The following is a 13,879-nucleotide window of genomic DNA, read 5'->3' on the forward strand; positions in this document are numbered from 1 at the left end:
TAAAACTACCCACTAACAACTCAATCAAATTAAAAGCCAAATTTCTACCATTCCAGGAATCCCGTGCATTGGCTGAGATAGCTAAAGCTGAGCTGGATGATGTACCCATGAAAGGCAGACCGCTTCGGGTGCGCTTTGCAACTCACTCGGCTGCACTGTCTGTGAAGAATTTATCACCTTTTGTTTCCAATGAGCTACTGGAGGAGGCCTTTTCCCAGTTTGGAGTGGTGGAGAGGGCTGTGGTAATTGTAGATGATCGCGGGCGCTCCACTGGCAAGGGCATTGTCGAATTTGCCTCTAAACCTGCTGCACGAAAGGCACTAGATCGTTGCAATGATGGAGTCTTCTTGCTCACCACGTAAGTGATTTACATGAATTTGGTACCATTCAGTAGAACATGAAATACAAATGAATCTTTCCCCTAAAGGCTCACATGCTCTAATTAATTGGTACTTTTGATGTCTTAGGTCACCTCGTCCAATTGTCGTTGAGCCCCTTGAACAATACGATGATGAGGATGGTCTGCCAGAAAAACTGGCGCAGAAGAACCACAACTATCATAAGTAACCCTCACCTCATATAACTAAATAGCCTTAAATCAATAGCATATGGCTTTTTGTGTTTTCTTATCCCCCCCCCCAGCATTCCTTTGATGTTCATATTGAGGTATTTATTTTTTACATTGAAAAAAATGTATTCAACCTTTTTCACTAGCAAGTCAGTTAAGAACAAATTCTTATTTACAATGGAACAGTGGGTGAACTGCCTTGTTCAGGAGCAGAACGGCAGATTTTTTACTTGTCACCTCGGGGGATTCAATCTAGCAACCTTTCGGTTACTGGCCCAACGCTCTAACCACTAGACTACCTTCCACCCTGCCCCCAAAGGTATGGAACTGTAGCTATTGTAGCTAGGTGCTTTCCACAGAGCATGACAATTACACTAACACCATCAGTCCCGAGATCCGAGCAAAAATCTGCTAACTTTAATTTATATACATGTCCTATCCTAATATCTAGCATCAAAATGAAGTGTTTTACAATTTCATTTGCAGTACAACCAGGGCTACAAGTTGATTTTATGAGTTTAATTGACGAATGTAAAAAAATGAGGTCCGCCAAAGCATAAATAATGAATTTATGCGAATGCTCACTGGGAAACTAATATCCAACTAGTCAGTGACAACTGTTTGGCATTTGTGATAGCAACTATGTGCGCTTATACAGTGCATTCGGAAAGTATTTAGACCCCTTGACCGTATCAACATTTTGTTACGGTACAGCCTTATTCTAAAATGGATGAAATAATTTATCTTCCACCTAAACACAATACTCCATAATGACAAAGTGAAGACAGTTGAAGAATCAGGAGGATGGAATTGTCAGATTTGCCAAATGGAGGGTGGGGGAGACCTTTGTATGCATCTCTGTGTGTGGAGTAAAGGTGGTGTATGATTTCCCCCCCCCCCCCCCCCCCCAAGGTTGCACAAAATGTGGTGACACTGATTAAAGTTTGCCTGCATTAAAGTCCCCGGCCACTAGGAGCGCCGCTTCTGGGTCAGCATTTTCATCTTTGCTAATGACCTTACAGCTTCTATCCCCCGGTTGGTAGGATGACCTAAGATTATCAATTTTATTTGCCATTGATTGCAGATTAGCAATCATGATAATTGAAATTGGGCTCAGGTGCATCCTGTTTCATGATGTTTCCACAACTTGATTGGAGTCCAACTGTGGTAAATTCAATTGATTGGACATGATGGAAAGGCACACACCTGTCCTATATAAGATTCCACGGTTGACAGTGCATGTTAGAGCCAAAACCATGCCATGAGGTCGACGGAATTGTCCGCAGAGCTCTGAGACAGGATTGTGTCTGCAGCATTGAAGGTCCCCAAGAACGCAGTGGCCTCCATCATTCTTAAGTGGAATAAGTTTGGAACCACCAAGACTCTTCCTGGAGCTGGCTGCATGGCCAAACTGAGCTATAGTCGGCGAGGTGACCAAGAACCCTATGGTAACTGACACAGCTCCGGAGTTCCTCTGTGGAGATGGGATAACCTTCCAGAAGGACAAGCATTTCTGTAGCATTCCACCAATCGAGCCTTTATGGTAGTGGCCAGAAGGATGCCACTCCTTAGTAAAAAGCACATGACAGCCAGCTTGGAGTTTGCCAAAAGGCAACTAAAAGACTTAAACAAGATCTTCTGGTATGATTACACCAAGATTGAACGCTTTGGCCTAAATGACAAGTGTCACTTCAGGAGGAAACCTGGCACCATCCCTACGGTAAAGCATGGTGGTTGCAGCATCATTCTGTGGGGATGTTTTTCAGGGACTAGGAGACTAGTCAGGATCGAGGAAAAGATGAAAGGAGCAAAGTGGAAAAAGTGAAGGTGTCTGAATACTTTACGAATGCACTGTATATTATGGACACAATGTCTTCCAATGATCTTCTATGTAGAAAAAAAACAACTTCAAACAACTCGTTTGTAGTTTGTGAGCGCCATAGAGCAAAACATGTTACATGTTTGGTAGAGTGTCTGCTTTTCATAGATGGCTTTTAAGTTTGTATAAAAGACCCGGCCTGGGCCTCTTCAGGATCTGCCCTTGTCTCACTAACACCACTCTAGCTCAGCCCCCCGTTAATTACGCATGCCTACTATCCATGGATTCAGAAGAAATGGACAAATCCAAAAGTTTGTAGCTCAAACACACAATGTTTAATGGGGGTTAGAAGTCAAAGCACTCCTCCCGAGTGGCGCAGCAGTCTAAGGCACTGCTTGAGGTGTCATTACAGATCCCGGTTCAAAGCCGGGCTGTTTCGCAGCCGGCCCTCGACCGGGAGTCCCATGAGGCGGCGCACAAATGGCCCAGCGTCGTCCGAGTTAGGGGAGGGTTTGGCTGGCCGGGATGTCCTTGTCCCATTGCTGTAGCGACTCCTGTGGCGGGCTGGGCGCATGCACGCTGACACGGTTGCCAGATGCATAGCGTTTCCTCCGACACATTGATGCGGTTGCCTTCCAGGTTAAGCGAAGAAGAAGCAGTACTGTTTGGCAGGGTCGTGTTTTGGAGAACCAATGACTCTCTAGCTTCAACTCTCCCGAGTCTGTACGGAAGTTGCAGCAACAGGACACGACTAAGTGCCGAAGTGGATATTACGAAGTTGGGGAGAGAGTGGGGTAAAAAGTATCCACCCCCAAAAAGTCCAAATGTGCCTGCAGTACAGTGGGTACTCATTGGGCTAAAGTCACTGGGTAGTGTTTACCAGAGGTCGGGGGTTGGGTTAGCAGATACCACACAGTTAAAGACCCATTGCGGTTGATTTTTCAGAGAATGATTACCCCTCTTGAGTACCACTTTTTGTTGTATGTCTTGATTACAAGTTGGTTTCTATTCTAACACCTGCAGGGAGCGGGAGGAGCCTCCCAGGTTTGCCCGTCCTGGCACTTTTGAGTTTGAGTACTCTAAGCGTTGGAAGTCCCTGGACGACATGGAGAAACAGCAGCGCCAGCAAGTGGAGAAGAACATCCGCGAAGCCCGTGAGAAACTGGAGGGCGAGATGGACGATGCTTTCCATGTGCACCAGGCCAACATGATCCGCCAAGGCAAGCTTAACTGGACCAGAGACAACCCCTTCTCAAAATGGAAGGCTAGTTAGATGTTGCTGTGTCTTACATGTATGTTCGTACACTGTTTAGATCTGCTGAGGCGTGAGGAGGAGCTACGACGCATGGAGGAGATGCACAGTGCGGAGATGCAGAAGAGGAAAGAGATGCAGCTCAGGTATTGAAACTGGTTTGAATAACTGTTTAACACACAATTTATTGGAGTGTTACTAAAACGTGGCAGTGTGCTTTACAGGCAGGAGGAGGAACGTCGCATACGTGAGGAGGAGACGCTCCGCCAGAGGGAGATTGAGGAGCAAATCCGGCGCAAGCGGGAGGAGGCCTACAGAAGTGGGAACTTCATGGACAATGTAAGCTGAGCAGAGTGCCATATCACCATTTAGACCTTTACATTTGCATTTGAGGAAAATGCGTGTTCTTACGGTATTGATTTTACAGAGGGATATGAGATTGACTCAGGGTGGTGCCATGAGCATGGCTGGTGAGTAGTGAATCTTTATATTTTTAATGATTTGTAAAATAAAATATAGATTTATTTTCAGCTTGTTGTTTTGAAATGAGAGTAAGAAGTTTGAGACTGCTTTATAAACATATGACAACATTGCCCCCTAAGGGCTGCCATGACTCATTGTAATGTTTGACATGTAGTCCTGTTGTCCCAACTAGACAATCAATTTGGCTCACCCAACCAGAAGTTCCCCATGGGACTCCAAGGCATGGGTGGACCTAACGCTGGGGGAGCCATGATGCCCAATGAAATGGTAATGTATTCCAAATGGAGTAGAAGACTAATTGGGGGTGGTTTCCTCCACTGGTTGCTGTAGTTGTCATCTGGGAGAGTAAAGTGGATGGTTTTGCGCCGGTCGGCCCAGGTTCGAAGCTTGTGTGCTGACAGTGGTGTCTGTACCATGTCGATATTAAATTTGTGCGTAGCAGCTTTCAGCAGCAGCATGTCCCCTCAGTTCCTCCACTCTTACAGCCTGTTTTTCAGCTGAAAATAATCAACCTGTACTAAACCCAGTGAATTGCTTTCTTAAAGCTCCTACTTTGTGTAATAGACCTATTGCAAGCCCTGTCTTGTGTGAGCCAGACAGGCACATTTTCTTGGCAAGTGGAAAGATGTCACCTGACAGCATTTTTTTTTGGTGGAAAACCTTTTTAGTTGAAACACTTTCCCATACTGTTATTGAACTTCAAGCGATCACATGAAATGGTATAGATGGTGTCTCGGTGTAACCTGGAAGTATTTTTTTAGGGGCTTCAGTGTGAAAAGTGAACTTCCTGCAATGTTCTCTTGTGGCATGGCAGTTGTTTTAACATTTTCCCGGCCACCACCATGTCCAAGCAATTCAAATGATGGGTTTTTTAGTGCAGGTTGCTTTTTGAAGCAAACGTGTCTTTTGACATAACATTAAGCTAATGAGTAAGCTCTTTTAGTGCAACTTGCAAAACACAATACGAAGAACTGATGGTGACAGGCATTGCCCTGGGACTGCTTGCTGGATACCTGTACTATTTGTACCCTGTGAGTGAAATAATGCCCAGAATGTGATTAAGGCATCCACATTAGGCCTATGGCAGGCAGGTGTATTAATGTCCTTTTGTGTTATAGGTTACATACAATTAGTAAGTTGACCAGTTAGATGTCTGGTTGGTAACTTAGAAATGGTCTGACGCAAAGCTGTTCAAGTCCATTAAAATGGATACAACTTGTGCTTTGTATAAGTTGGTATACTGTCAAGGATATATCAATTAATGTAATGGAACACAGCTATTTTGACGTAAGGGTGGCAAACAATCTGATAGAAAAACAACACAGCTGGTCGGCTGCTTTTGCAATGGGTGAGCAGTTATTGGTATTCAATAATGGATTGTACAGTTCGACAACGTATCTAGTGTATTTCTTACTGATAGCACCACATCCATTTTTCTGTTCTTCACTGCAAGCAATGCAGTATGAACCTAACTTTTAGTGCAGTGATCGCAGAGATCCTCTTACCCAGAATGTAAGATGGCTAGTAGACATGTTACTGGCTTGACTAGCTGTTCTTGCCGCTACACACATGGAAGCTATGACTAATCAGGATCCATTTAGTCAAGTTCACAGTAGAACTACCATTAATCGGCCAAGTATTTATTAGTTTGAACAAAAGGGCTGGTACGGCTACGACTACCTTCCAAATAGAATGAACAATTAATACATACACTTTTTACACCATGTGCCTAGATCAACATACCTGTATGTGATAACTCATTTTGAGTTTTGGCATTTTAAAGTGTGGGGGGCTCTGTCTACAAATGTGTAAAACACCTGAAAGGAGGATTTTCCTATTTCTAAAGTCAATCTCTATTTCTGATGTAAATGGAATGTTCTAGAAGGGTCCAGACACCTTTTTTTTTTTTTTTTTTTTTGTGCTTTGTGCATTTTGGCTTGTTTTTGACACTTACCCAAGCTGCGATACACTTCTTGATTGCTCGTTGTGCCATATCGGGTCGCACAAAAGATGGTAACAAAAGTACTCAAATATGTATTTTAAGAAATGGACACGCTCTCAGTGTAGTTGTATAGGTCTTCAGATGTGTACACATGAAATTGTGTTATTCCGAACTTTTTCCCACAACATTCTAATCCAGGTTTGGAATCGGTTCAGGGAACAGACTGCAAACTGGAACCAAATGTGATCTATACTGTTCCGGAACAGAACCATTATTCTAAAAGCATGGGAACCGGTTAATAATGTAATTTTACGTTCTGGGCTATAAAAAAAAAATCTGTCCCCAATAATTAGAACAAAGCTCCTATGCAAAGCCTTCGCTGAAACTTATTCCAGCCTCTGCCTGCCAGCTGGAAATCTGTGCGTGTGTGTTAGTTACTGTAGATTACTGATGCATGATTTGGAAATTAGGGAGATGTTTAAAATAATGGATTCGCTTTTTCAATGCTAGTTAAGTTCGATACTATATGATGTTTCACATTGTATTTATTAAAGCTGCAGTAATTAACCGTTTGGGAGACATTACCAAATGAACATAGAAATGTGTTGTAGAGTTGTCATTCTCATTGAAAGTTTGTCTAAGAAGCGGTAGATCTGTTCTATGTGCACTTTCTATGCTTCTTGTTCTTAAGTTTTGTTTTTGCGTCTTTTACTTTTGGGTTTGTACACCAGCTTGAAAACAATATTTTTGCTTCTAGAGAATTTTTCGCAGCGGTTTAGATGGTACAATGGTTAGCTGTACTTGCTTGTTTTGTCACAAACTGAAATTAGGCTTTTAGCAACCAGGAAAGGGTGGAGCGTAGGGTGTCTTTAACTACAGTAAGGTAAGATGTGTTTTTATAGTGCTGCACTGCGCACAGAAGCTTGCGAGCTAATGTTTGCTCTTGTCCAACGTTAAACCAACTCAGAAGTTCAGACGTTCAAAGTCCCTCCATAGAAGTATGTATAATTGTGGGATTAATTCAGATCATGCATGTGATAAGATGCCCAGCGCTTCAAGGCACGCTTTCTCATTTAAGTTGCATCTCGCACCCTCACTGTGACTGGCACAGTGTGTTTCTTTAATTATGATTAAACCATGCTGTTTACGGCAAAATAGAATTAGATCTTAACGACTTTACTATACAGATTAACTCGCTGACCCGTTCAATAGCACGCTGCTCTATCCGCACTGATTGGTGAAGTAGTTTGTCGCACTAAATTTAAAACATTCCAGGGGTTTAACCAATTAAGTGTAATCAATGTGATCCAAATTAAAACAATAACTAGTAATGCTACATACCCAAAGGTTTAAATCTCACCTTTTAAAATGTACGTTCACAGATTGATTAATAAGCGTAAACGTTTTGGTCGGTACCAGAACCTTGCAGGTCCCCTAAACAGGGGACTTTACATCTAGAAGGTTTCAAAAAGGAACAAAAAATAAGTAAATGAACCTGCAATTGTTTATGGTTTTGCTGGTTGGAGCAGTGAAATAGAACAAAGAGAGAAAATTATATATTCAGAAGGAAACGATTGGGGAAATAATTTTGGTTCCAACTAGAGGTCGACCGATTATGATTTTTCAACGGCGATGCCGATTATTGGAGGCCCAATAGAGCCGATACCGATTTAATCGACTTATTTTATTTGTAATAATGACAATTACAACAATACTGAATGAACACTTATTTTAACTTTATATAATACATCAATAAAATCAATTTAGCCTCAAATAAATAATGAAACGTGTTCAATTTGGTTTAAATAATGCAAAAACAAAGTGTTGGAGAAGAAAGTAAAAGTGCAATATGTGCTATGTAAGAAAGCTAACGTTTAAGTTCCTTGCTCAGAACATGAGAACATATGAAAGCTGGTGGTTCCTTTTAACATGAGTCTTCAATATTCCCAGGTAAGAAGTTTTAGGTTGTAGTTCTTATAGGACTATTTCCCTCTATACCATTTGTATTTCATATACCTTTGACTATTGGATGTTCTTATAGGCACTTTAGTATTGCCAGTGTAACAGTATAGCTTCCGTCCCTCTCCTCGCCCCTACCTGGGCTCGAACCAGCAACACAACGACAACAGCCACCATCGAAGCAGCGTTACCCATGCAGAGCAAGGGGAACAACTACTAGAAGGCTCAGAGCGAGTGACGTTTGAAACGCTATTAGCGCGCACTAACTAGCTAGCCATTTAATTTCGGTTACACCAGCCTCATCTCGGGAGTTGATAGGCTTGAAGTCATAAACATTGACGCACAACGAAGAGCTGCTGGCAAAAGGGCTGTTTGAATGAATGTTTATGCGCCTGCTTCTGCCTACCACCGCTCAGTCAGATACTTAGATGCTTGTATGCTCAGTCAGATTATATGCAACGCAGGACACGCTAGATAATATCTAGTAATATCATCAACCATGTGTAGTTAACTTGTGATTATGATTGATTGTTTAATGATAGCTAGCAACTTAACTTGGCTTAACGAGAGAGAGGCAGGTCGTTATTGTGTTAGACTAGTTAACTGTAAGGTTGCAAGATTGGGTCCCACGAGCTGACAAGGTGAAAATCTGTCATTCTGCCCCTGAACGATGCAGTTAACCCACCGTTCCTAGGCCGTCATTGAAAATAAGAATGTGTTCTTAACTGACTTGCCTAGGTAAATAAAGGTATACATTTTTTTTTTTTTTTTTTACGATTTCCGATTGTTATGACAACTTGAAATCGGCCCTGATTAATCTGCCATTCCGATTAATCGGTCAACCTCTAGTTCCAACCCATGGTTTCTAATCCGTTTTGGTTTAGTTCCCCATGCAGCTGTGCAATGCCGAGCGTGTCCCTGTAGTACATGGGCATAGACAGCGCAGCACCGCTGGTAGATCTTGAGTTCCAGAAAAAAGTAATGTAAAGTTGGGAATGATACCATGTCATGTATACAACATCTAAAGACCTACATCCCTATACTTGGAGTGTGTTTCTAAAAGGACAATTGGGGTAATTTATTTTGTTTTTGTTTGTCTTTTGCATGCCCTGAGACTGAGCAATGAGGAAGTGAATTGCGGCTGCTGCACTATTCTCAAAAACAAGCCAAATCACTAAAGTGTGTAGACCCTATAACATGCCATTTACATAAAAGTAGCACTTAAGAATGATAAGATTGTGTTGTGCAGGAGCAGGGTGACCGTTTTGTGTGTGTATACAAAATGAACCAAGGTCTTTTTGGTCCAGGAACTTAGATCAGGATTTGCCACAAACGCTGTGGAACTTCAGTGAAAAGAGTCTTAACCAGTGTTGGCATCATTTGCCCAACTGATGGCATATTTACACATATTTACTGCATAGTAAATTGTAGACGGTATGGTTGGAGAAATGGCACTATAAAGCATTGACCAACCGAATAACATGGCAGGATTAGGCCAATGAACAGCTATTTGAATTAGGCCTAGTCTATGGTGAGCCAGTAGACTCTGAAATTCATTCCTGCCTTAAGTTGTTCTGTTTTTTTTACTAAGGCTATGAAAGTTAAGTTTAACAACTGGGCAAGACTTGATGTAGGCTCATTGATTAAAATCATATATTTCCCATTTTTATTGCTGTTTGGCAGGCCAGCAATACTGTAGTTGTTCAGTATTACTTGTGTAATTAAGCAATAGAGAGACAAGCAACAATGGGGTTACCGCTATATCTGAAAATAGGCCTGATATGTCTTTTTTTTAAAGCGTTTTAAGAAAGTGGAAGTATAGCACTGAAGTGCATTTATCAACAGACCAGTCTGGCCAACCTGTACATTTTTGCATTATACTTCATCTTTGAGCCTTCGGGCCATAGCAAACTGGCAGGCTTCCCCTCAATGCTCCATATGATGCCAGTAGTGAGTGATGTAGCCCAGCCTTTGGCATGCACAGCAAACTATGGTAGGACATAACTAACGAAAACATTACCCTTTCTTCCTTCTCCGTATGTTACCTGTGGCACCTGTGGATCTACGTATTGGAACTATTTCAACGAACGTTTCCCTTGGACATGTCTTCTGCTGTTTATTTTGTCATGGCTCTCAAACAAAACCAACTCTCTTTCTACCCCCCCTTACTTCTCCCCTGAATATGGACTTGAACTGCGTGCCATCGCACTGCCTTCCCCTCACCCCCTCAATCTGCTTCCTTGGTATGGTTGTTGATCCCTATAGCGCAACGAGCGGAACTTCCCTCAGGGAGGCCGGGGGGCAATGGGTCCTAACAACCAAGGGTTTGGCAGGGTCCGTGAGGAGTTTGATGGGCCTGCCAAGAAGCCCCGCTTTTAAATCTTTTCAGTGTCCCTCATAGCAGTGTTTTTGTGTAGGTTCTCTGAACATCTTCACATTGAGTCATTGTTATATTTAAGTTGAAAGTGTTCTTGCACTTTAGCCTGAGGACTCATTTATTTTATGGCAAGTTAGGTTTTTCTTTTTTTCTTTTGTATTTGTAGTGTGAAATTGATGAATTGGTCACCCTCAGTAATCACATAGCGCTATCCCACCTATGTATAACTTTCTTTCCAGTTGTATCGTGCCCGTGTCGTAAATGGTGATAAGTGTAAACTTTTCTCACCTTTCTATGGCTGTGTTTTGTGCCATTTAAGATTTTAACTAAAAACATGTAACTTTACAATAAAGACCTAATTTGGTTCTTTCCAAACCTTCTTAAAGTTTATTTGAACCCAATTTTGAGTCCTAAATAAGCCCAGCAAGAGTTGACAAGCCTTTTTCCCTAGAGGTTTATTATGTTGGGTGCCGGGGGTGAACAGCAACTTTTATAATGTAAATGATCACCATGTGAACTAAATGGAACAACATGCATACTGGACAGTATTGATAAAGAAAGTTGACATTTTAGAGCACAATTAGGCCTAGTAGAAATTGTACTTTTGGGGCCCAATTTTGACAATGGAAATGAGCAGTGCTGTTGTCAAACGCGATTAATGCTTCTAGAATTGTTTGTTTATAAAAATTCCAGATTTTTTAACATTTTTTTATTCCCTTTGATTTTTGTGACTTAAATTAAGAATTGTTTTAAAAGTGTAATTTTTGTCTAGCTCTAATTGAAGTGTTATGGTTTTTGACAACTGTGCTGCTTTCTTTGCGTTGACAAAAAGGTAGTATGTTTGGCTCGTGTATTGTTCCCAAGTCGGCTACATATTATTGAACAGAGGTTGAAAGTCCTCTGACCACATTTAACATCTCAAAGCAGCACTTGATTCATCCACTGTCTCTTGATATTGCATCATTCAATCTGTTTAATTGGAATGTATATCATACATGGGAATGTATGAAAACGATTTAAGAATGTTACCCTAAATAATTCCAGTTTCAGCCACTGTCTGACAGATGTTCTTAGGTCATAATTCAAATGGCCATGTTATTATGAGAAACGGGAACTGTGAGAGAAGTGGTACCCTTCAAGCTATCGTAGAACTTTTCAGCCTTCCACTTTGTCCATGGCTCCTTTGCTGAATTTCTTTAGTGTCTTTCATAGCCTAAGTACTGATAAACCAACAGGAATGTGAACGGATTCATTCCAGAGACTATAGTCACTTTGAAGTTTCACATGAACAGATTGGACAGCTAGGTCTGAAACATTAAAGGGATAGCTTGGGGTTTTAGCAATGAAGACCTTTATCCACTTCCAAAGGGTCTGATTTAATTTCTGCCTACCATTTTTACTTCCATTAAGAATAAAGTTAGAGGTAGTTTCGTAAGCCAGTGCTAACTAGTGCCAGCTTAGTGCAAAGACGAATTCTTGAGGATGCTAGCTGTACCTGGACTTCCAGTCCTTGCGCTAAGCTAGTTAGCATTTCCTCCCAAAATGACCTCTTATACTGGACGCAGAGACGAACTTGTGACCACCATTTTACGTCTGACTTCATTGCTAAAACCCCAAGCTATCCCTTTTAGGATTAGGGCACATTGTTTAAAAACTGTCAACATTATCTTTCACGCATTTATGAAGATGTTGAGATAAGAAAACACCAGCCCCTTGCGATAAATTTTCTTGATTTTTAAGACTGCTCGATTAGACCTCTAAATCTGTGAGACTTAAGACACAGCACACCAAAGGGTAGATATGTCAGCGATGTAAGCAACAAAAAAAAAGTAGATATATAATTACAAAGAAAGCTACAGAGAATGGAGAACATTGTCCGTGTAGTTACATTTTTATTTATTGAAGATCAAACTTGTGCTCCTACGAGATGTTTAAAAATTATCTCATCCATATTTTTTACATCGCTGTTGAAATTGCACTAGTCACTGTGTACTTGAACTCAATAGGCTCTTAGAATTTTGTCAATTTCAAACAATTACAGCACAAATATTGATTGGTTGTGCTCAATGTTACTCAAATGACTACAAACAGTTGTCTAAACAAATCTGATTGGATACCTTAACACAAGTAATGTATACCATAAAACATTCAATGTTATTCCTGTATGTTTGTTTTGTGTACATTTCTTCTTTGACAGGTTTGGCCACTTTAAAGGTTGCAGTGTGTAAGGAGACATTTCTAAAACAAGAAGTCCTAGGCCTAACTGAGTCGCACTTAATACAGTTTACTCCCGTGACTTGTCTTACACAGACCAACCTGATGAAGAGTCTTGCCTTAGTGAAGAGTTTTCAGCAGTTTTCAGTGATGTAACAGGGATACCAGTTGGGGAAATGGTTGTTTGATTAACAGAACAGTAAATAGCAACCCACTGTGACTGAAATCGGAACTGACACCGCATCTAAAATTCTAACTGGGTGTTGTCAACGTGTCTAGGTGATTTGGAAGACAATGAATGAAGCCAGTTTGCCAGAATGGCTGAATAACAAGAAGGCTGGATCTGGCTGTGTTTCATAGGGTGTATGTTTCTAGGTGAACTCTTAGTCAGCTCTTCCTGGACTACTCACCATGTTGGTCAACTTGCTATAGTAATGTTGACCTACAGTCAACTCGGTGGGATGTAGGCCTAGAAGTAGCAATGTGCTGGGAAAGAAAGATCAGACTCATTTTAAAATTACATTTCAACTCCATCTGTGGTGATCTTATGTTAACAAAGGCAATGACCACAGTTGCTTTGGGTTGTTTTTACAGGCAGCTCAGTTCTGGTATTTTCCCCACTAATTGCTCTTTCGACCAATCACATCAGATCTTTTCAGAGCTGATCTGATTGGTCAGAAGACTAATTAGTGGGTGATAAAGTTTAAGAATTGGGCTGCCTGCCTAAACTCAGCCATGTCATACTGTTTGCAGATGGAATCACAGATCCGGACACAAACTAATGGTTAAAATAAATGTAGCTAGCTTTGTTTATGCACCTGTAGTGGGAATGTAGATCACCCCTTAGTTAGTTTTATATATATTTGTTGTCCTGGCTTTATATGGATTATTGAAGTATTCTGAAATAGTTGCCAGACTTGTATAACCGATGGAAGTCTATAGTAGAACTTCCCCTTATTCCCCGTCACCCTTCAGCAGACTGAGGAGACCTGCGTACCTAATCAGGAGCGAGAAGCTTGTCTTTGTCAAGTGTCTTGAGTGCATGGGCGTGTAGTAGCTGTGCAATAAAATCCAACAGCCAGCCTGCCCCATTCCACAGTAGAGGCTCCAAGTAAAGGCTCCGGCAGTTGGTTACGTTGAGGATGAGTAGTTCTGCAGAAGTCAGTGGACAGTAGAGCCTGGACTTGTGTGCAGCGAGAGGTATGCTTACAGAGCCACTGAAAAGGTAAGTGTTCCTGTTAATGATTTGTTTAAATGCCAAACAT

General features: G+C 41.4%; 1 protein-coding gene across 2 annotated transcripts in view; it reads left to right on the forward strand.

The window, feature by feature from the left end:
* LOC139373420 (splicing factor, proline- and glutamine-rich-like) overlaps positions 1 to 13,879 on the forward strand; it is a 28,162-nt gene that overhangs the window by 6,635 nt on the left and 7,648 nt on the right. The window contains exons 3-10 of one of the 2 annotated variants that reach the window (XM_071113894.1): positions 57 to 358; positions 468 to 563; positions 3,411 to 3,607; positions 3,701 to 3,785; positions 3,864 to 3,978; positions 4,067 to 4,109; positions 4,295 to 4,389; positions 10,289 to 10,775. In XM_071113894.1, coding sequence (XP_070969995.1) covers positions 57 to 358; positions 468 to 563; positions 3,411 to 3,607; positions 3,701 to 3,785; positions 3,864 to 3,978; positions 4,067 to 4,109; positions 4,295 to 4,389; positions 10,289 to 10,402 — 1,047 coding nt within the window. In that variant the 3' untranslated portion in view covers positions 10,403 to 10,775. Of the gene's footprint in view, positions 1 to 56; positions 359 to 467; positions 564 to 3,410; positions 3,608 to 3,700; positions 3,786 to 3,863; positions 3,979 to 4,066; positions 4,110 to 4,294; positions 4,390 to 10,288; positions 10,776 to 13,879 lie in introns of those variants that run through there. The other variant, XR_011627569.1, reaches the window with a different exon arrangement.

The sequence above is a fragment of the Oncorhynchus clarkii genome, chromosome 18 (genome assembly GCF_045791955.1).
Source record: "Oncorhynchus clarkii lewisi isolate Uvic-CL-2024 chromosome 18, UVic_Ocla_1.0, whole genome shotgun sequence".
NCBI classification, from domain to species: Eukaryota; Metazoa; Chordata; class Actinopteri; order Salmoniformes; family Salmonidae; genus Oncorhynchus; species Oncorhynchus clarkii.